This window comes from Bactrocera dorsalis, chromosome 3, assembly GCF_023373825.1.
Source record: "Bactrocera dorsalis isolate Fly_Bdor chromosome 3, ASM2337382v1, whole genome shotgun sequence".
Lineage (NCBI taxonomy): Eukaryota > Metazoa > Arthropoda > Insecta > Diptera > Tephritidae > Bactrocera > Bactrocera dorsalis.
Window position 1 is genome coordinate 8,802,820 of NC_064305.1, and position 24,750 is coordinate 8,827,569.

Consider the following 24,750-nt stretch of genomic DNA (forward strand, 5'->3'; position numbering starts at 1 on the left):
GGTAATGAGTTTGTGCTCTCATGTGCTTTAGTAATTTATAAATTTTTCTTTCTTCGCCGCTTTCATGTTGAAAGAGTTTTCGTGCTTAATAAGCTTTGTTACATCAAATAGTTAAAACGAAAGTTGTTTTGCTACTTTAGAAGTTTCAGAGCTTAAAAAATGCTATATTGAGTAATTTTGTACCTTCAGCGCTTTAGTAATTTACTAAGTTTACTTTCTTCGAAGCTTTAATGTTCGAAAAGCTTTCGTGCTTATTAAGTTTTGATATAATAGTATGACATTTAAAGCTTAAGTTGTTTTATTACTTTAAAAGCTTTTGCGCAGTAAAACCTTCAGAGCTTAAAAAAATTAAGAGCTTTAACGATTTAAAAGCCTTCGTGCTTAGTAAGTTTTGATATTATATGATATTAAAGCTTAAGTTGTTATATTACTTTAAAAGCTTTTGCGCAGTCAAACTTTAGAGCTTTTAGTGCCTTAACGATTTAAAAGCCTTCGTGCTTAGTAAGTTTTGATATTATATGATATTAAAGCTTAAGTTGTTATATTACTTTAAAAGCTTTTGCGCAGTCAAACTTTTAGAACTTAAAAAAATGTTGAGCTTTAAAAGCTCTCTTACTACAGAAATCATGTGCTTTAGGAGTTTGAGTTTTTTAGGAGCAGCAGTACAGCCTTCGGTGTTTGAAAACTTTAATATCTTTAAAGCTTAAAAGCTTTAGTACTATAGAAAATCATGTGATTTTGGATGTCTAGTGCTTTAGGTGTTCTTGTGCATTAGGAGTTCTTGTGTTTTACTAGTTTGAGTTCTTTACGAGTTTTATTGCTCGACGAGCTTTAGCGCTTTATGAATTTTAGTACTCTAGAGCTGAGTACCTGTATGTCTTTGCTTTAGTACTATAGAGCTGAATTGCTCAAATGTCTTCCAGTTTCCTTAAATAAATCCAAAAAACGTGTAGTTTTCAAGGGTTAACAGCGTCATAAACTGATTTGCTCAACTTTGTAGAAGAACCTATAAAGAAACATTCTAATAATTTAATTGTTTTTGTTACAAAATTGTTTATTCTCGAACACTCACCGGAATGACTCATTCATACTAAGTTAATTATATGTATATTGTCATAAATAAAATAAACAATAAACTGAAAAATTTATTAAATGATTACGAGGCATAAATATACCGAAAGAACGAAACTTAACATTCGACATTTATTATCGCATTTCTTAAAACGTAATCTGTAAAGTGTGAAATTAAAATTTTGAATGAACAAAACAAGTTTCGCAGCATCTTCGCATTGACTTAGACGCTAAGTCACAGAGCGTTGAGGCGAACCTGAAAACTCATGTACTGCTATAATACAACTTAAACGGCTCATCGTGCTTGGCAAAAGCTTCAATCAATCAATGTTAATATGAGTCTAACTACAGCTTCGAAGCTTCAAAGCAAAGGTGCTTTACTGAGCTGGTGACGTTTGTTTGTTGGGCATACATATGTACGGCGATACAAATATACATGAGTAAGACATTCATAAGTAGTGAATCGGTTGTACAAATCCGTTACAAAGCTACAAAATACCGGTTTTCCGAACTTCAAAAAAATAAGCAAAATTTCGTATTTCATTTTCTTGTTTTGCTAGTGTGTTTTCGTCGCTGTTATTAAGCTTAAGCGAGTGTTTATTAAGGCGAGTTTTTAGTAGCGTACAACATTTGCGGACGTACACAACTTGCCAGCAAGCTTACGCGTTGTCAAAGTAGAAATTATCGCCGATTGCATAAAGAAATAACGAAAATCTTACAAACTTCGCGAACTTTAACTTTTGTGTAGCAGAAAAATCGATTTAGTGTGCGCCATAATGAAATTGTTTATTAAGCTGGTGAGACTCTTGCGCCGTAATAACTTAAAATTTCCTCATAAAACAAAAAAATAAACATAAATAACTGCAATTCCACGCATGCGCAAGTAAACTAATTTGCATTTTCATATTTCTTTCATTTATTTCCATTTCGCACGGAAAATAACAACGAAAATAGGTCGTCGTTGCTGCCGCGCTCGCTTGCGCACGCGCCGATGTCTCGCACATACTACACCAGGGCGGCTATACCACAACAACACCACAGCCAGGGCCACCTAATCCGTATGTCTTCAGCTATCAGGCTGGCCGTGCGCCAGGTCATGTGGATCGCCAGCATACCGAGGTCTCCGATGGCACGGGTGTGGTACGTGGCGCCTTCTCCTATGTGGATCCGAAGAATCAATTGCGCACCGTACAATATGTAGCCGATGAGCATGGTTTCCATCCGCAGTTGAGTCACGAACAGGAGGATACCGAGGCGGTGAAGCAGGCGAAGCGCAAGCATTTTGCGCTCTACAATCGCATTGCGCAAGAACATGCCGCCGAGGGGGTGAACGGCGCACCGAATGTAAGTTTGGCACGCCTAACATTGACGCTGCGCTGCAAGTCGTGCCTAGTTGGACAGTTGCCGCGTTGTTTTCTTATGACGGCAATGTCAACAGCGTGCACGACTTGCTGCCTAATTAAATTTCATTTTTTAATTATTCAAAATTTATTCAAAAAAATGTTGTTTATTTTACATTTTTAATGCAAATTAGGCTGCCTATGCCGCTGGGCCGCGCAACACCGAGGCTGTCGCCTATGCCACACACAAGCATCTGAGTGAATTCGAGCGCATTGCTGCGGAACATGCGCGCATGCGCGCCGAACTGGAGGCGCAGCGCTTGAACAATCCACAGGATGATGGCCAGTACCATGGCGAGGAGGAGCAATATCAGCACTACTAAACTCGAGTCGTATTCTTTAGTTCGCTTGTACATAATATGTTTCACTTCAGTTCTACGTAGTTAAATGCCTTAGTAATTTGCTTTTGTGATTTTCGTGTACCAATCCCCTTAGCTGCAATGTGCATGTGTAGTATATATGTATTTGTAATATGTTTGGCTTGCCAATAAATGTTTGTTGCGCCGCAACAATATGCTCAAAAGCTTCCAAATATTTGTGCGAAATTATTTGTGTAAGGAATTGTAGAGTAGCGATAAGCATCTCCAACGATACTAACACTACAGCAGGTCTATTTTTTTTGTGTAAAATCACGTACGCGGGAAATATTCTACGGTTCATTCTGCACAACTTTGCCGAAGAGACTATTTGTCTAAAACCGGTTTCAAGTCAGCGATTTTTCAAGCAAAGTTTTTCGGGGTTAAACAAATTTTTCAACAGTTTTTGTGATATCTAAATGAAATTTAGTATTTATGTCGGTGCATTTTTATATTCTACTGATCAGATCGGACAACTATATCACATATCTCTTATACGATCGCTTATTCTGATTTTTGAACTTCTTTTTTTCGTTTTTTTAGCTCCCTGTAAATAAACCCTCACTAGTTTACATATTCGAGTAAATATTTAATTACTTACAAGTGGCAATCACGTTGTTTAATCAGCTTGATTATTTTTATACTTGAAGTTTTTTATACTTGGAGTGATTTGTAGTAGCAGTGAGTAGGTCTTTCTTATCAACTATTTTTTTAAGAGGCACACTCAGTGTGAAATTAATAAATATAGTTAAAAGAAAACCAAAGGGCACGCTCTTAAAGCACATCAAATTAAAAAGTGAAATATTACTACTAATATAACTTGAAAACAAGTAAGAAAGACTAAGTTCGGGTGCAACCAAACGTTTTATACACAAGCAAGTAGCATGAATCAAAGACAGAGAAATACTGTAAGATGTAAAACGTCAACCAGAGGATCGGAAATCAAGAAATTTCATATATTGAGTAGTCGAAAAAGTCTTTTCGTATTTTGCCTTACCATATAGTTTTGGAAAGGTGAGATTTTAAGCTTCACTTAACCAAAAAAAGTTAAAGTCGGGGAAGGTGGGAAAAAAGTTACAGCTGTTCAAAAATGAGTGAAAATAATGAAGAAATTCGCTATATTTTGAAATTTTTGTATAAAAAAGGGAAGAATGCGACGCATTGCCATATATAAAAATTTGTGAAGTTTATATATTGTAGATAATGCTGCCTCACTTCGAGTAGCACAACAATGGTTTGTTCGCTTTCGTTCTGGAAATGCTGCTTGTAGAAATTGTAAATGCTGAACAATTGAGGAGAAAGTGCCTGGATATTTTCAATTTACCATTCATACAATTTTCACAACTTGCTTCCGTCAAGACTTTTAGCCTTACCGCATGGATGCCGAGAATAAGAACACCTGCCATATTCAGCAAGATGAACTTTGACAAGGGCGAAACTGACAAAAAGTCAGTGCAGATCCAACTCAACAAATTCCGATTTTAACGGGCATGGGTGTTCTCTTGGCTAGATAATCGGCTTTGCAGTTGCCAGCGATTTCGCCATGACCGGTCACCTAAACGAGCCTGGAGATGAAGTTGCTTCATGCTATTTCTACTATGGACATACATTTCTTGACTTTAAGCGCACCGTTAGCGAGCGAACTTCGGCATGTCCTTCATATAGCCGGCAACTCTGAGCCTTAGAGCGCATTTCGCAACAATATATCTGGCAGCAGTGCCTACTCGGTTGAAGACTTGGGCCTCCAAGTGAGAGGCGCGTTGTGGTCCTTTACCTTTTGGTAAATAAAACTATTTAATCGTTTTGTTTGGGTTCACTCCTAAGCCGTGTTTCTATTCGCTCAATTTGATATCACGTGAGGGTTGGTCTAGACAACAATAATACAATAACTCCAAGCACTTCTTTCAGAAGTTCTTATGGAGTACAAATGATGCCAAATTACTTTTTGACGAATGGAATTAATCAACAAGCTATCAATAACTAGAAAATATTGCATAAATTTATAGGCCAAGAAATAATACATATTATAAATTTGAAAAATCAAGAAAATCATACCATACTTTTCATATCATACTCTATATACAAGTACATTCTTTTCTTATTGCATAAAAGGATATAAAAAGTTCATTTCCCTGATTAGTTTGATGGCGGTCACTTGTGCCTAATATGAAAAATTTCTTCGGAGACCACAGTGTTGCCTTAGACAATAGCCGTCAAATAAATTTTTTTCGTATAAAATCATAATTCCGATCGTTCAGTTTGAATGGCAGCAATATGCTCTAATGGTCCGATATCGGCGGTTCCGAAAATGAGCAGCTTCTTGGGGAGTAGAAAACGTGTGTAAAATTTCAGATCGATATCTACTATACTGAGGGTAGTTCACGGATGGAGATGGCTAAATCGACTCACGTCGCATACAAAATACATCTTATGCAAGAAGACTCTCGAACTTCCTTCTCCGACGTTCCTGAGCTAAATTTTTTCAGCGATGACTCCCATTTCTGACTGACTGGGTATTTAAACAAGCAGAAATGCCGCATTTGGGACAAAGAGCAACGTGAAGAGGTTAAAAAGTTGCATTTCATTCAGAAAAAAACAACGGTTTGGTGTAGTTTGTAAGCCGGTGGAATCATCGGTCCATGTTTCTTCAAAAATTATGCCGGTGAGAACGTAACCGTCAATGGCGACCGTTATCGCACTATGATAACTGACTATTTGATGCCTGAAATTCAACCTCGAGATTTCAGTAATATTTGGTTTCAACAAGACGACGTCACTTCCCACACATGGCATCAATCAATGGATTTATTGAGAGAACACCTCGGTCAGCAAATAATCCCACTTTTTGAGCCGGTCGAGCACCAAAATCGTGTGATAAAAGTGGGGAAGCTCGAAATGGATTACCATCTATATACTTTGTTGTTTCCTTTTTGAGTTACAAAATTAATAAGAATATACCGTGTTCAGGGTATACAAAATTTTTAATGATTTCAGTTATCTTTCTTATAGCAGCTCTTCGGTTACTATTTAAATTTGGCAAAAATATGTGTTTTTTAGAGTAAAGTTGTGCCATATCAATATCGCCAGTGCCTTTATGGTGTATTAAATTCGTAATTTAAGCTTACAAGGAAATAAGCAAAACAAAAAGGACAATAAAAAACACTTGTAATGGAATAATAGTGATGAAAGAGTATTAAACGTTTGCGTTCTTGCATTATTATTATATATATATTTCTCTTTTTGTGCAATTTAAAGTTTACGAGGCGAAAACTTTTGTGTTTCACCACTGCGTTTTGCCATTGCAATCATTTATGCTGCGGTCGAGTTGTTGTTGTTGCATTTTTATGCGGCTTTTATGCAGCGCATACACTATATCTATATATATGTATATAGTAACGGTATTTTGATATACCTACATATATATTTGGCAATATTTTTTACAGCATTTAAATTGAGGTGAGCGAAACGATTTACCAAGAAGTTTGCGGCCAAGCAGCTGCATTGCACCGTTATCCTTTGTATGCACGTACAATTTTTTCCGCCATTTTCAGCAGCAGCATACCGCTGTCCTTAGTGTATACAGCGTCTGTTGGCGTTTGCGTTGTTGTTGCTGTTTCTGTTGTTTGTTGGTGTTTGTTGTTGCCGTTGTTGTGGGTTTCTGTTGCGCATTCACAGTTCCGGTTAGAGCGGAATTGCGCTCCAATACGCCATAATAGCACGTAAAGTGTTGCGCATTGCCGCTGCCACGCGCGCAAACGCCCCCTTTCCTTTCACCCTGCATGTATATGTGTGTGTGTTTGTATGTAGTTGCTTTCGTACAACCGTTATCGCCATGCAGAATCGTTAGCGCACCAAACACTTGCATGCGTATATCTGCTATAATACGTATATGAGCGAAAAGAGCATAAAAAGCTGCATGGCGTACATTTTTGTGGCAACCAGCAGCGTTTTTCAACCATATTGCTTCTACTTTTTTCTTGTGCAACATCAACCGCAGCAGTGAAAAGTTGCAAGTTGAAGGATTTAACTTATTTGCAGCATTACTTTTATAGCACTTTTATTATTTGTTGCTGTTGTTGTAGTTTTACAAATTATTTTTTGAAGAATTTTTATGAAATTTGGCGGCTTGCATATCTTTAGTTAGTAGCAGAAGCTCTTAGTTGAAAAAAAAATATATACATATATGTATATACAAGTATATATTTGTCGAAGTCAAATCGAAGACAAATTTGTTTAAATTATTGAGAATATTAAAAGCATAGTTGCTTAAGTGAGTAGCTTTTGAAATGAAAACTTTTCAACTTTTCTTCATTTTCGCTGTTTGGCGCTCATTGGAGATTCAAAGTTTAGCCAGGCTCTTCTCCATCTGGACTTTCCAACGGAATAGAGGTCTTCCTCTTCCTGTGCTTTGTTCGTTGGGTATTGCGTCGAATACTTTCAGAGCTGGAGTGTTTTCATCCATTTGAACGACATGACCTAGCCAGAGTAGCCACTGTCTGTTAATTCGCTGAACTATGTCAATGTCGTCATATATCTCGTACAGCTCATCGTACCTTCGACTGCAGTATTCGCATCCGCCAATGTGCAAAGAACCATAAATCTTTCGCTGAACCTTTATCTGGAGAACTATTAAAGCCGACTCGTCAGATGTTGTCATTTTCAACGCCTCTGGGTCTGAGTTTGGTTTTTGTTCGTCGAGAGTGGACTTTACTTATCAGTCTACTCAGTTTAAGTAACACCTGTAGGCGAGAGTGATACTGCGTTGGACTTCAAGGCGGTGTTGATGCTGGTTTTAAGATTGACGAAATTATCTACGACTTAAAAGTTATGTCTGTCAACGCTGAAGTGTAAGCCAAGTTGCGAATGTGAAGACTGTTTGTTTGGCGACATCATCTTGTTCTCGTTCACAACTAGACCCATACTCTTCGCTTTCTTATACGTTCTGAAGAAAGTAGAACTAACGGCGCGGTTGTTGAGGTCAATGATATCAATATTATCGTCGTACGTCAGCAGCTGTACACTTTTAAAGAAGATTGTACCTTCTTTATTAAGCTCGTATTATTTTCTCCAGGAGTAGATTTAAGAAGTCGCACGATAGGGAGTTGCTTTGTCTGAAACCTCGGTTTGTATCTATTGGCTCGGAGAGACCCTTTCCGAAAGCGCAGTTGCCCTAGTGACTTTCGTAGGATATGGAAAGAACGAAACAGTCGCATTTCTATTGGAATAAGTACGAAGATCTTTTGCATGATTTCAGCAGCTGGCTGAAATTGAGTGGTAGTAGATTTCTTTTGATATTTTGCGAGTCTGTTGTTCTGCTGGATTTCATGCTACTCCACGGCCTGCTGAGGTTTTCAGTGTTTTCTTTGGCGATATATATATTCACGAAAATAACCTTCTCTCTTCCATCGACTTTAATTATGAAAACGGTGTCGTATATGTATGGGCTCTAGGACTTCGGGCGATCCAATAAGGTGTTTACAAAAGTCGCTTTACTGCATTGATACGAAGAAAGACGTGGGGACAAGTGCGGATATTTTTCAGGTTGAAAATTTGAGATTTGGTGAGATGAGCAGTTGGTGTGGGCCTTAATCCACTGATGATGTCCTCTGAAATGAAAAATTCTCCGGGCACACATAATCCTGTACCAAATACAAGGTCAGCAGGTAATAAGTTTAGATCTTCCTTATAGCACGCGCGAAGATCTAGGAGTACCGCGGAAGGTCAAGGAGCGACAGAGTTACATCATCATCAGAGCTGCCTTGAGTATTCGGTGCCATGTTTCTACATGTCCATTTGTTTGCGGATGACAGAGTGTTGCCCTGATGCGATGAGCATTCATCTGTCGTGTCAAAGCCGTGAAAAAACGTAGACTCAAACTGGGATCGGTGGTAATGGTGAGCTAGTGCCGAGCTGAGTAATCCAGTTCGAGCAGAAAGTAGTGCACACGAGGTCTGCTGTCACGTCCTTCAGAGGAACAGCAATTGGCCATCAGAAAAATCCATCTATGATTGTGAAACAGTACCAGAGCTGATAGACGACTTGAAGTTCAATGTGGTCAGATGTGCATGATTGAACCTAGTGTCGGGTACGCCGATGTGCTTAGGTGTGAGGCGATTGTGACGCTGAAACTTGAAATCTTTACTTTTTGATAGAATACAATTAAAGATACATTACTATGGTAAGTTTTCTCAGGAACGGAGACCCCACTAAACTATATATAATATATATTAATAAGAGAACTTTAAGTTAATTAAAAAACCAATGAAACTTAATTTCTTACTTACTTTACTATATTTTATAGTTTTTATAACTATATCTATATCCATAACTATCGGGACAATAGAAAATGTAAACTGTCACACTTTCTTCAGTGATGGAGGACTGCGAAGAATTGAGTAAGAAAAATATAAAAAAATATATACATACATATACGAGTATATGTGTATAGAATATGAAGGATTCGCTCGCACCTATGATTGCCTGATTGCCATGCATCATTCCATATACATTTTCAATACCGCATAATCGAATCACTTTTCATTCCTTGTGAAGTCCCAAATTACAAAAGAATCCAATAGACATATGAGCGCCACACACAATGTATTATATGACTGTATATACGCACTTGTAACTGCATTTATATGCACCTTCATAACCACGCCGACAACACCAAAATGCAATTTAAAGCTTTGCAGCAGCCGCACAATTTCCACACAACCTTGTCCGCAAGCTCGGGCCACTCATAAGTGTGAAAAGAACACACATATCTATGTTATATGCACAAGTATGTGTGTGTGCTCAGCTCCAAACTTCCTTCAACGCCGTTCGTAGCAGGAAGAATTCCTTAAAAATATATATTTTTGGTGAATACTTGTAGTTGGTGGCAATGGTTGCCCCTTCAGACTTCTTCAGAGTTCTAAGCTCACATTCATACAATTTATAATTGAGTTGTTAGTGCGCATTGTTGTTGTTTGCCATTTGCCAGTCTTCACATTGGACGATCGACTAGCTTGCACCACTGACCACTTGCAATTCAATTCACACCATTTCTATAAGCGTAGATAACACAATAATATTCACTTGGCTCGCCGAGTAATGCTCTATGGGTGTTTTTGTTGTAGCACTATTGTAAACACAACAATGAGAAAAGCACAAGCGACATGTATGTGGCTGCAATTGAAAGTCCGCTATGTACCATACAAGTGTTCGTTTTTTCTGTTGGTTTTAGAATCAGATTTCAAAGTTAGGTGGCAATGTGCTTTGCCGCAAAGAAAATAATTCAACTGTCAGAAAACAGCAATTGGTAGATGCGACTCTCTTCAAAATAGACGGAAAAAAGTTGTGCCTATAGTCACAAAATTGTTAAAAAAGGCTGCCTGAAAAGGATCTGTAGACTTTTAATTACCTTGGTAAAAGAAAAAACTGTTGAAAAGCTTTTTCATGTCAATATTGAACTAAAAGCTCTCAAAGCTTTCTTAATAGAAGCGTACTAACGGCTTGTATCAATCTAACATTATCAAATCACGAAGACTATCATAGCTGGATTGATCTTTTCGCTTTTTTTGCGAATTAATAACATTTTGAAGATCAATGAGCTTTTGAAAGCTTTAAAAAAACGTTGTTAGAATAATATTTTTTATTGTTTAAGGCCTTGTGAAAACTTTTAGTTCGAAAAAAAATCATTCAAAGATCAGTGAGCTTTTGAGAGCTTTTTAAAAAAATGCATTAGAAAAAAAAAATCCATTATTGTAAAAGGAGGCAATCCACTTGATTATTTACTTTAATTCGAAAAATTTGGGTGTTTTAAAGCTCAGTAAGCTTTAGAGAGCTTTTTAAAAAAAGTGTCATTAAAGAATATTTATATTTCAATTGTTTAAGACACTGTAAAACCTTTTTGTTAGAAAAAAATCATTCGAGATGTTTTAAAGATCAGTGAGCTTTTGAGAGCTTTTTAACAAAATTTCATTAGAAAAATATTTTTCTATTGCTGTAAAAGGAAGCAACCCATTCAAAGTAATCGACGATCATCTACTTTAGTTCGAAAAAAATGATTCGAGGTGTTTTAAAGGTCAGTGAGCTTTTGAGAGCTTTTCAAAAAAATGTTATTAGAAGAATGTTTTTGTATTGATTAAGGCCTTTAATTCGAAAAAAGTCGTTCTAGGTGTTTTAAAGTCAGTGAGCTTTGAGAGCTTTTTTAGAAAGTGAAATTAGAAAAATATTTTTCTATTCTTTAAGGACCTTTTAGTTCGAAAAAATCATTCTAAGTTTTTTGAGAGTTTTTTAAAGAAAGAGAGAGATTGTTACATATAGTATTAGTATTATCTTTTAAAAAAAAAGAGACGGTGCCAAATTTTGAATGAAAAATTCTCTCCCTGGGTCCTGATTTGCTTGAACACTGATAACAGAGAGCAGGTCACAGAACACCTGGAACTCGATTCCCGCAATAACCGGCTCTACGTTACCGGAATTGACCCGGGGCTTATCCGACCAAGGGCTGTTATTTCGGAGATCTAACCCCGTTTAGAAAAAAAAACCTGGAACTATTTTTAACGAAATTGTCTAGTTGACTTATTTGGTGGAGCCATATATTCAGCTGTAGTGGTTTAAAAACTCCTCCCAAGTGAGAAATGAAAAGAACGTTCATAGAGTGATCTGAAAATTTTTTTGTATAGGTTGGGCCATCTAACTTAGCAACATAAAGCCTCCACCTTTTTTTAAAGGTTCCATTTCTTCAGTGAGCTAACAAAATAGTTTGGTCCTGAAACAGTTGCACCAACCAGGAGTACATGACAGTATATCCAACTATATTATTATAAGTAGTAAATACATATGTACATACATATGTACGTATAGTGCATAGAGAAGTGAAATTCCAATCACGCGTCTTGGATGATTTATGGAAAGGCATGCGTGGGCGTTGCATGTAAGTACGAGTCTATACCAGTCAGAGAACGCATGTTGGGGAATTCGTGCCAGCACTCTTGTAATTCAAGAAGCTTGCTATACACTAACGCTATATTTACTTGTGTGGAGGTATTTATATTTGAGCTTACATAAAGCCTTACGTGCGAGCAAATGAAAATGTTGCTCCACTATTGTTGCTAGCAACAAGGTGTGAAATTATAACAATTTGCTGTAATGTAGATGAAATAGTAGTAGTAGTTTATCAGTAGCCCAATAATTGTTCTCACTTTAAGATTTGCGAGATATTGTGTCTGTTTAGAGTACCACAAATCTTCATATTTTAATCGGACTAATATGGCACCGGTGGAAATCCTTAACGGATGTGGCTGCTGTTACCGCCATGGTTTGCCATCTGGACTGGTTGCTAAAGCAGGTATTGTGGTTGCGAGCAGGCAGCTAGGGATGGAGGTACCTGAAAAACAAAACTCAGCAAGACGTTGATAAGGAAGAAAAGCGGGTTGGAATTTCAGACCTAACGTCAGATATATAAGTAAGGTTAGGTTAGTCTGGTAAGTAGGCCAATGAGCCACACATTGACAATTTTTGGTTCTTTGCGATACCAGATGGAATTCAGTTACTAGGTCCATGAGGAAGTGGACATCCTCTAATTTTAACAGACTCTGTGGCCTCACTATCGATATCTCCTCCAGTGTAGCATACCATGGGGACCCCAGATGCTTACAGCGTAGTCTTGCCAATGCGGGACAAGTGCACATTTCCTACAGTCTTCTCAGGTAGCTCGTTCCATGGGGTTTTGAATTTTTTGCCATGCTTCTGTCCAGATCGTCGTTTAGACAATGCATTTGTTGGATAGATTAATGCTTATCTGAGCTGCAGGAGGATTAGTAATTAACACTATGATCCTTTCCATTGGCTACACAAGAGATCACATATCATCCCGCTTTATATGAAAGGAAAGGTTTTAATTGCTAAGCTTTAAGGCTATTGAAGTGGGAGCAGGAATCTACTGCAAGGAGGTGGATCTCAGACGGCCCTTGAAGCTTCCGGAAATCATCTTCAGACGGAATGTCGTTAGAAGTATGGGGACGGTAGTTGTAGCCGCTGCTGGAAAGCGGCTGTATACATGCATACTGGGTTACAGGCAAGCTTTCCACAAACACGCTCTGGAGAAGAGTGCAGTAGAGTTGTAGCTTAATGTTAGGTCATAATGTTAGGATATCACATACGACCCGGATAGGCATTAGTAACGACAATACATGCAAAACGTGCTGACAAGTAGGCACTGACGGACCTATGCTTTTGTTCAGCTCTATCTAGAACTTGTCTTAGTTATGTATTATAGGAGCTTCGCAGTTCAAGGGGCTAAATGAAGTCTCAAAATTAGATATCAAGTCGCTTGCAGTTCGCAAGATAGCTTCAGCTCAAATAATGCTCATCTGGTTCATACATGGCAAGACGACCGGTCAGTCTAACCTTACAACTTAACCTAACCAAATATTTTTTCAGTATGCCGTCTTGATAATGGATTCGAACTGATGAGCTTATCAACCAGAAAATCGGTCATATGAGCTCCCACAAAATCTTATCTAGGAGTCATTTCATTTCTTGATATAATTCGGCCACCAAAAATTCGCTCTAATGAAGTGATTATAACCGAGGTTGGTTTCTCTTCATTTCTAGGGTTTTTTCGACGTATGGGTTTTCAGGTTGGCTAATATCTTGTTTTGCAGACGATAACAAAATAGATAATTTTTTTTTCAGTCCTGCTCAAATTTGATCAAATAATTTTTGCTGATATACATATGTATATATGTATTACCAAAAGTACTAAGGGCGAGTATAGAACATGTTTTCTAAGATCGCGACACAGACTATTTGGTCAATATTATTTTCCCGACTTGTCAACGGAAATTAGCATCTCTCGATATTGGGCTCTCTTGGCGAGTGTATAGATTTTCTTTTATAAAGAAGAATTGTTTAGAGCTTTTGTCGTTCTTATATTATTTCGGCTACATTGCTAAGGTATTAAATTTGTCTATGTAAGCCTTCTTTTAATTTACATAAAAGCGCTTTTCGTAAAATGTAGGCTGTTTGCTCTAAGAAAATTTTCAAACTTGCTAAAATTTCATAAATCCTCTCAATAGCACACAATTTTCAACAAATTTACACCAATCTAAAACCTTTAATACACTTTCTCTCTCATTCCTAGGCATTAAATTTGCCATTATATTACCAACTAATACCCAAAGGTGTGCCATTGCTGTGGCTTAATATTCCCTTTTTAATGCCAAGCATCGAACGAGTACGTATGTGTTTGCTTAGTTAAAAATACATATATACAATACATACAACTCCCAATGGGTGTGCCGTAATGTCGAAAAAGTTTGTCGATATTAGAACCGTAAAATATCAGCTTCATCAAAATTATGTCTCTTAGCCCCAAATGTATAATTTAATTTACTCAGCACCAAAAACGTTGCGTTAACACATGCAACAACAACAGCAACAGCAGACAGTGGGTTGCTTAAGGGACATAGTAAATATGGTAAATATTCGTATAGAAACTGAAACTGAACGAAATTTATTGACGACAGTCGAGCGCAAAAGGTTGCTGTCAGTGGAATTGCGGTTACTCATACGCCCAGGTGGCGAACGTGTAGTCTATGCAATGTTATTATGATATGCGGTTGTATAAATATGTGTGTGTTGACATAATTGTAAGTTTGCTAACGGTCATTTACCGATTGGTTGCCTTCACTTTAAGTTCATTTACGTATTTCACAGATCCGCCCGTGTGTGTAGTTCACCGGCATTCCTTCAGCAAAAATCAATTAAAATAAGCCGATTATGAGGAAGATCGGATAACCGCACTGAGTAGTTGTATATGTAAAAAGTGTAGTGGGATGTCATACGATGAATGTGGGAATATATGAATGTGTGTGTATGTGAATATTGATATGTGTGTGTATGTAAGTGTATGCTAGTTCGTATAAGTGCCGCTGCATTGAACCGTAACCAGCATTAACACCCAGAAGTGTCAAATTTTGAGCAAACTTTTCGTTTAGCTGGCATTCAAGAAATATTTTAAACGTCCAAATAGTGTTTCATATTGGTATAACGTTTTCACTTTAAGCTCGTATGTAAATATTGTTGTGACTATTAGTGTTAAAACTAAAAGCAGTGGAGTATTTAACGCGTTGGCGATCCTTTGGAGCTCTTTATCTCTAATTTAAACCTCATTAAAATACAGTTGGTTTGGGTGCCTGGTCACAGCGGTATTGCAGGAAACAGTGAGGCTGATAAGCTTGCTAAGACATGTACTTCAGTCTCAATAACTCCGGAATGGGAACCTCTAGGAGCTGCTTTGGCTTCTTGCGGTTTAGTCCTAAAATTTTGGGCCTTAGACCAAATTGGCCAAGCGCTGGTCGATTACTAGCAGCTGTGCAGTCGCAAGATACTTCTGGCCAGGGTAAGAGGTCTTGGGAACTTTTCGCTGTCAGCAAGATCTACCTTTCAGTGGTTGTAGGAGTTCTATCTGACCACAGTTGGCTCCTGGGGACTGGCCCCTTGGGGAGTATCGTGGTGGTTCTGCTTAAAACCCGAATGTGGGACGAACTGACACTTTGTCTGTTAAATGTTGAGTTGCATTGCAACCGGGAGCCGAAACCAGAGTACGGCAGAGGTTTTAGATGAGCCTCGAACCCAACCTAGGTGGTTAGTGTGCCCATTCAGGCTGTCGTCAGCAGGTGCTCACGTTAAACACACCAGATGTTGGCCACAGTTGGATCCGAAGTAATGCATAAAATTAAATATCTTACCAGATTTATCAGCTGTTTGGAAGAAAAGAAGATAGACGCATCTCAATACTTTGTCTACGAGTGCCCCGCTTTTGAAGGCAAACTAAGCTGGTATAGCAAGTGATTGCCTTCACTTAAAATTTATTTGAGCAAATTCAAGTAGCATTCTTTGAAATTTTCAAGTTTTTTTTTATTTCTATCAAGGCTTCAATCATTAAAGCGTGAAGTGTTAAATATTCTTGGAACTTCAACTTCACAGCGACTCTATTTCTTGCAACAAGAGTGCACTGCTTTTTGCCTCAATTAATTTGCGATTCTATGTCAGTTTGTTGCAACGTGTGACACAAAGCTGAAAACTGAAGTTATACACCCAAGAAGCCATAAAGCTGCAGTACACTCACTTCGGCCGAGCGACTCACATACAAGACAGTGAATATATACACATACGTCATAGATGCCCTGTAGGAAAATTAGCTATTTATAACTTAAAGTAGTGAATGATGCTGTTTTGTGCTAATTTTTCGTTAGTTGCTTGAAAATTTCGCAGCAAAATATAAACGGAATAAATTTGTTTACTTACAGGCTAACAACAGCTTCGATATTTAGTAGGACAATGCGGTCTTTGGCGTAAAAATGCAGACTACATTCATTCAAAACTTAATTTTATAGATAACTTGCTTCAAAAATCTATCGTGTTTACTAGTTTACTTAGCGCTTTATTTTTCCTACAGGGTCACAACGCGGTTTAAAGTATATTAGCTTAGCGTGGTATTAGGCAGCTATTATACATATAATGTGTAGTTGCTAGTTGTGCTATAGTTTCTCTAACAAGTTTACTAAATCGTAGTAGCTGAAGGGTCGCAAAGTTATGCTGCCACTGGTATTATGTTCAATTTGCAATATGCATGGTAACAAGACCGGCGTGTGTTTCAAAGTTGTTGCTTAGCTAATTTGCGCTTAAATAACCAAATTGTGGCCGCCGTTGTTGCGGCTTTCAGCGGAGTTTTCCGCAGCTGTTTTGGCTTTGCGCCATTTGAAGTTGATTTTAATACTACTACACGAGGAGGGGCGGGGTAATGGGCATTACAAAGAGAAATTAATTTTATTTTTCAAATTAAGTTGGCGAAAGCAAATGTAAATCCATTTGAGTGCCGATTAATCATACGCACTGTAGAGCAATTATATTATAAATTTTAAGTGCCTAAGAAACCCAGTAAACAAAAAAAATGTGGATTATAATGAATAATTTTGAGAAATATTTATCTAATTAAAATTTTTGTCCAAAAACCGTATGCGGTGCCTAAGAAATGGTATTGTGAGCATGAAGCAGTCAACTGTGCACGATAGTTTAGGCCTTCAAAGTAGACCCAAGAAGCTAAAAAAGCATAAAAAGCGAGATAATTCTGATTTGATCCATCTTCTCCAGAAAGGAGATTCATATAGAGGTTTTTTCTTAATATGCAATTCTCCAGAACCCCTAAGGCTGTACGAGTTGTTGGATCTTTTTGAGAACATTTGGTTCTCTTATTATTACTTGAGTCTTACTGGTGAGCTTTGTCTTTTTATGAGGCCTTTTATCTAACTTTCGGACTTAACTTGGGAAGTGAGAGTTGATCTGGATCTCTTTGACGGCTCCATCGACGAATTCTTGTCATTTTAACCACTAGTTCGTTGGATTTATAAAATATAGTATTCCGGACGCTAAATTATTTCGTGCCTACACCCTTTCAGCATGCGCGTTAATGCTTTGAAGAGTTACGATCTGCAATATTGACTTGATGCGCTATGTACTTATCGATGTCAAGCCAACATGTAATAGCTTAATATAGATCATTCCCACGTTAGGCAAATCAAAATAACCGGAACGGACCCGGATTTTTATCCGGCCAAGTATAGTAAACCCGGCTGCATGCCCCGAACAACAACAGCCAAATGAGGTTTATAGTTTCATAGAGACTTGTCGCAATGCAAAGTAAAAGAGTCTCCTGCTTTTGGCCTCCTTTCAGGCAGTTATCAGTTTCAGTGACTCCAAAGGCGTAACTTCTCGCATTCCACAGCGATTTTTCGAATATCCGGCGTGCTTCATCACTTAACAGAAACTGGAATATATTCCGGCCGTTTTCCATTAGTACCAAGCCGCGGAAGCTTCTGAAATGAAAGAGTACATTTAAAAAGAAAAAGTTCTAATAAAACTGGTTTTTTGGAAAAATCAGAAGCCGATCTCTTAACCGTTCTTCATTTAACTCTACAATCTCTTCTGATCAGATCAGAATTCGTAACCGGTCTTACTTTAACTCTACAATCTCTTTTGGGTTCGGGTTCGGGATCCAAAAATAAACGCCGCAACTTTATGATATTGTAAAAGCCGTTATTCTTTCCCTGAGTATTCAGTAAAAAATATTTTACTATTGAGATGCCGGACCTGTGAGAATATAAAAAATCAGTTTTATGGATCCTTTCTTATCAAAAGGATCCTTTACCGCTCAAAAGCGTCCGCGGCTGGGTACTAATGTAAAAAGTCCAAATTGTATGCCAGTTTTTGTGCCATATGCCAAATGCAAGCATCTTTCCACGATTCTATCGTCATTTGCTTCATGGGTTTGAACATATGTATTTATGTTTGAGTGTATTTAGATATATCTAAACGTAATCGGATATTTACTTTACGGCTATTTGAACCAATTCAGCCAACAGCATAGCCTTTCCGCCTCATTTGCCATGTACAAAGGTCAAGGGTTTATGCAAAGGCTCCCAAAAAACACACACATGTAATATGTAATAAAAAGCACTGAAGTGCTCATAAATTTTCCCCCATTTCATTTATGTCAAATCGAATAAATTTCATATTGCCTACTTTTGTGCGTGGGCAATTTATGTATTTGCCTTTAGTTGTTTCCCGTTGGCCGAGCATATGTTTAGGAAATTGTGTCTTAAAGATTAACAGTACACGGTGCATGTGATATTCATAAATGTATGAGTATTTGGATGGTCTGTTTAGCTGAAGTTTCACAGTTTTTATGCGCATGAAGCTTTAAGTGTGTTGTTGTGGGTAGGGCTACTTTATATAAACATTATTATGAAATGAAATCGCCATAAGTTTTCATTATGTCTGATTTACTTTGTCGATTTGATGGATTTATGCAAAAGAAATTCGAGAATAACCTCAACTTAAGCCATCCGTAAACTGAAAAATCCAAAAAAGTTTGAAGTGCTGGTGCTAACAGAGTCAAGTTCAAAAATCTGAGCGAAGTCAGCAAAACCTTGAAACCAGTGAGACCTTGAAAACTTACATATATTCAGTTCAAACCATATTTTAAAGCCGTGCTATCGGAGTCAAGTTGCGAAGTTCTCGTGACTTCAAAATCTTAGCGCGATATTGAAAACCAGTGAGAGCTGAGACCGAGAGTGTAACTTGTTTGGTATGTTGGCCATTAGCCTGGTATTTTTTTTTGTTTACTTACTGAAGGAATACGCGGTACACAATATCTTTAGTTGTCATCTTAGCTCGAAGTTAAAGCGACCAACGAGCTGCCTGTGAGTCCGGCTATAAAGCTCGTTAGATAAGATATCAGCTACCAAATATAGAACAGAAATACCAAAGTACTCCCGAAGACATCATCTGTAGCTTTGAGTCATTCTCGGACTCTTTCACTCAGCTGGTGAAGAACCTGAAACTAACTTGAAGAGATTATTGAGTTAGTTTGGTTGCTCTTAGAGAGCTGCGGTGGCTCCTGGAAGAGGTCTGCTCTTGTTCAATTCATCTTCAAGTGACCGTAAGCTGGTTTTCTGGAGGATATGCTGTTGGAGGTACATATATAGAAAAATTGATGAAATTTCCTTTAAAAAAATTGTAACAGGTAACCTTGAGGTAATATTTAGACCAATGGTCCCGTGGAGAGACCGAGTCGTTAGTTTTGCTTTCTCCAGACTGGATAAGAGAAAAACTGTGCCATTGACTTTTTCATAGAATCTACGAAGTATGGTATTAAAGATCCTTGAAGTTTCCATATCAAGGTCGCAATTCATTGCTTATAAATTTTAAAAATTCTAACTTAAACTTTCGCCACGTGATTTATATAGGGTGATTTTTTAAGAGCTTGATAACTTTTTAAAAAAAAAACGCATAAAATTTGCAAAATCTCATCGGTTCTTTATTTGAAACGTTAGATTGGTTCATGACATTTACTTTTTGAAGATAATTTCATTTAAATGTTGACCGCGGCTGCGTCTTAGGTGGTCCATTCGGAAAGTCCAATTTTGGGCAACTTTTTCGAGCATTTCGGCCGGAATAGCCCGAATTTCTTCGGAAATGTTGTCTTCCAAAGCTGGAATAGTTGCTGGCTTATTTCTGTAGACTTTAGACTTGACGTAGCCCCACAAAAAATAGTCTAAAGGCGTTAAATCGCATGATCTTGGTGGCCAACTTACGGGTCCATTTCTTGAGATGAATTGTTGTCCGAAGTTTTCCCTCAAAATGGCCATAGAATCGCGAGCTGTGTGGCATGTAGCGCCATCTTGTTGAAACCACATGTCAACCAAGTTCAGTTCTTCCATTTTTGGCAACAAAAAGTTTGTTAGCATCGAACGATAGCGATCGCCATTCACCGTAACGTTGCGTCCAACAGCATCTTTGAAAAAATACGGTCCAATGATTCCACCAGCGTACAAACCACACCAAACAGTGCATTTTTCGGGATGCATGGGCAGTTCTTGAACGGCTTCTGGTTGCTCTTCACCCCAAATGCGGCAATTTTGCTTATTTACGTAGCCATTCAACCAGAAATGAGCCTCATCGCTGAACAAAATTTGTCCGAAAAAAAAAAAAAAACCGAACACTGATTTTGGTAATAAAATTCAATGATTTGCAAGCGTTGCTCGTTAGTAAGTCTATTCATGATGAAATGTCAAAGCATACTGAGCATCTTTCTCTTTGACACCATGTCTGAAATCCCACGTGATCTGTCAAATACTAATGCATGAAAATCCTAACTTAAAAAATCACCCGTTACAAGAGAGCGCACTCAAATAACAACATAATAGCCAATTGCCCATTAAACTTGAATATTACAAATTCCAAATCCTTCAGCGGCCATTCATTATCAAAGTCACTAAATCCACACAAATACTATTGCATTTTCAAGTACTCTTTCGACTAAGTTACATACACTCGAGGTCATGGCGCATTTGGTGGGAGGACGACGAGTGATGTTAGGCTGACATGTTCCATGCTCATTAATCTTAATTCGACGCTGGAGCCTGATCGGTACAGCAATCGATGCCAGACAAATGGACGTGTGCGATTTGCCGCTTAAAAATGGACATCAACAAGGCAGAAGGACGTTCGTTGCAGTCGAGCATAGCAATTGAATGAAAAAAAAACAAGAACAGTGTTGGAGAAGGTGAAAAAAAAGAATGAAAATTGACTCAATGCAATTGAGATGCCAAGGACAACGGCACAAAAAGCAACTAGCCACTCGTTTGCGAAACTACAAATTGTTCTACATTTCGTGATACTCACACATGCGCTTCGTGCCACGCATGAATTGCTGCGCTCAAACCAAAGTTAAAAATCAAATACCCTGACATTTAGGTTTTAGCAAACGAAACAGCATCGACTCTGGCTGTGGCAGGCGACAGGACATTGCAATTAATGGGATTTCATTAGCGTACACTTGCTCTTTAATTGATGCAACGACACAAATTGTCTGTATATGTGTGAGAGAGAGAGTGAGCCCTGCAAAGAGCTGTACTAGGTTACATAACATATAGTGGGTCAGTATTTAGGTGATCAGTCTGCAGTCAACACAGGCACATATGCATTCGTAGAGTCTTCGCAATTGCACTAAATGCTTGCACTGATAAGCTTACGCGGCTTACAAGAGGAGCTGGGGCAACCATGAACGTTCCACTACAACAGCTGGCTCCAGTCGGGCATTAAGTCATGAACATATGTCTGCAGCGTGCATAGAAACGAAGTACATACTATATTTTGCTGTGTCCGAGTGCATTTTATTTAGTTTATCTGGTTTAATTGTTGGCAGTGGCTCTGAGCGTTTTGTTAGATATACTGAGAAATGCAGCAAGTGCGTGTAGTTTTGGTTAGGTGAAAAGTCTGCGAGAGCTATGTGTTGTTATATATTTTTTTGACACTTGCTTCCAGTTACTTATTTCTTATAACTGAATTTTTAAATTAAGGTTGTGGTACTTCGTTGTGTAAGCTTTGCTTTTTCCGCAGTATGCAAAATAGCCCCATAACAAGGTCCGAAAGTTCTTCTTTATTGACGTAGGCGTTTACAACAGCGTGCCAGTCGTTCTTAATTTTCGCTGTTTGGCGCCAATTAGATATTCACAGGTTAGTCAGGTTCTTCTCCAACTAGTCTTTCCAATAGAGTGGAGGTCTTCTTCTTGCTCTGTTTCCTCCCGGCGGATATTGCGTTGAATTCTTTCAGAGTTTCAGAGCTTGTGAGTTTTCATCGATTCCGACGACATGATTTCTTAATTCGCTGAACTCTGTCCCTATGGCTAGCTAATCGGCTTTGCAGTTGTCAGAGACTATATTTGGACCAGACACCCAAAACAGCTGCGATAATCAAGTAGCTTTATTCTATTTCTAGTGAGGACAGACACTTTTTGACTAGCTTTGAACGCGTAGTTAGCGAGCTTAACGCTAGGATTGCCACTCTGCTATAAGAGTGGATGGTCACCTCCCTGAAAGAGGCTGCAACCATCCATGAAAAAGTTCATCGCATCTCTTCTCCAGTGACTCTTCCACAACAAGAGGCGGATCCAGGGCAGAATTTTGGGGGGAACTATACACAAGTATATAATTTTGTACTTGCAACTTAAAGTCTTTTTCTTCGCGGAGTGTCATTTATGATGGAAATAATGTATAGCTATTAACTTTTTGAGGGCGGAACTCTCCATAGTTTCCCCCCGTGGATCCGCGCCTGTCCTAAACCATATATTCCTCGTCAGTAGAGCTACGTATACGGGCTTTGTTGAAAAGTTTTCTGCGCGAAGATCTCATCTTCTTTTACCTTTATGAGTTTTCCGAACTCAATAGCTTTCAAGAGTAGTCCTAATCACAGAGCTGAAAACCACGATGAGCTCATAAATCGCACCCGCAGTTAGGATCGTGTCCATGTCAGGAGCGGTTGGAAGCTTCCTGCAATACAGGTTCAAATTGGTATTTCTGAACCTTCTTCGGAGGCAAATCGTCTAAGCTTAAACTCATTTATCTGTCATCAGAGAAGGAATGGTCGTCTAGAACTCTTCATTTCGAGATCCAGGGAGCACTTTATGAAGAGGTTAGCGTAACCTTAAGGACTTCCTTTAACTTTCCTTTAAGTCCTTCCTTTAAATGGTACTATCTTAATATCTCAAAAATGAAATGAGCGAAGGGGGAATTATTTAAAAGTCTCAGAAACATTTTTAGTAAAGTGTTATTGGGTAACAATATTCGGCAGAAATTCGAAACTACTGAGAAGCGTGTCTTATTTACCTCACGATACAGAGGACGTAAATTGAAATAAGCAAAAAGTGTTTAAGAATTGTGTCCTACAGTAGCAATTACACCACCGGCGAAGTTCTATGTACTCATATGTAGATATAGCTTGACTACAAACTTCTAAACGTCTGTCTACCACACATTACTACAACAAATGTTATTGTTTTAGAAATGCCAGTGTTAAAACTATGCAATCTCGTGAACATTGCGAGCTTTTTATAAGCTTTGAGCTTTATTACCTTCAACAAGCGGAAGCAATTAAATTAAAATTCTACACTGATGCCACAATGAAGTGACTGTGCCAACGCAGCGGCAGAAAAGACAGTTGAATAAAGCGATGGAAAAAAAAAAAAACTAAAATTGAAAACGAAAAAGTTCAAAAAACAAAAATGCGAGAAATTATAATTCTACTGGTGTAAAGACTCTCCGGCATTAAACCACGAAGAAAACGTTATTAATTGTGTGTTTTGGAATTTGGCGGCTGCCTTGCAGAAATTTCTCATTCTTTCGCTGAAGAAAGTGCCTTTAAACGTTTCTTGTTGCATTATACCGAAGTGCAAGTAGCGCTACTGGCTCATTTGACGCACTCGCATGCCAACAGCAACAACAGCAATGAGTGCTAAGCCGACGCAGCTGCAGCCGACTTAAATGTGAGAATTTTCTGATTGCCATTTTAAATTATGGCGCGGTTTTTTCTTGCTTTCTCCGCTCACTCGCAAGCGATTTCTTTTTCTTTTCTTTTTTGTTGTAGTAGTTGTTGTTGTAATCTTGGTTGTACAACATAGCCGCAGATTGTTGCCAACATAATGGCATTTGTAATGTCGGAAGTATTGTCGCTTGGCTAAAACGCATTCTTTTGCCTTTCCGCTTGGGCTGTCGGGTGAGCGATGAGCCAAGGACAAAGTACATACACACGCACACACATACATATATATATATATATATATATGGTTTGTAGCGCTTCTCTACTTGTACATAAATCGTGGTTGGGTGTTAAATTACTTGCTGAAATGGCATGACATTATTTATGTCAGCAATTAAATGCATTTTTCGCCAGAATACATTTTGGGGCGGCGAAAAAAATCTTAATAGTGAAATGAATGCAACAGGAAAACATTATCCGAAATAGTGGATTGCGAGTTTGTGCGCGTGTGGGTCAGTGTGTTACAAGCCTGTACCGTTATAAATGCATACACTTGTAAAGCTTTACGTATGCTCTTAATTTATGTACAATAAAGTTCGTGTGAGTGGCAACGAACTACATTTTAATGACCGAATTATGCGAAATTCTTTAAAGCTTCAGCTTGGGTAATGCGTTGAAACAGCGAATAGTGGAAACATATTTTCCAAGTTTTCAAAAAACTCGCAAGAGAGGACTTGCTTCGGGTCTTTTGTGAAAAAATACGTAATTTTCTTCCTAAATGTTCTCAATTTGTCATAAGGATATGCCAAAATCTACTAGTCAAGCACACTTAGCATAGTCTTAAGTTCTCTTGAGGCTCTTAATCGGTTTTGAGTGCGTCCACAATGATGTCAAATACTACTTCAACGAACACAGGGTTGTTACGACGTCGAAAATATACTATCGCAACCAATACCGAAATAGTTTTCTACTCGACATGCACTCTTGCTTTCTGAGAGCACTCATCAGCAGCTCGGTAAAAAGAATCTTTGGGACCAAATTTGAAGCTCCT

At 38.2% G+C, this 24,750-nt stretch overlaps 1 protein-coding gene across 1 annotated transcript; it reads left to right on the plus strand.

Annotated features, from left to right (window-relative positions):
* Positions 1–1,563: 1,563 nt before the first annotated feature.
* On the plus strand, positions 1,564–3,003 carry LOC105223825 (cuticle protein 16.8). Its single transcript, XM_011201682.3, has 3 exons — positions 1,564–1,868; positions 2,026–2,415; positions 2,606–3,003. Exons 1-3 carry the CDS (start codon positions 1,848–1,850, stop codon positions 2,792–2,794), a joined length of 600 nt encoding a protein of 199 aa, XP_011199984.1. The 5' UTR covers positions 1,564–1,847; the 3' UTR covers positions 2,795–3,003.
* Positions 3,004–24,750: the final 21,747 nt, after the last annotated feature.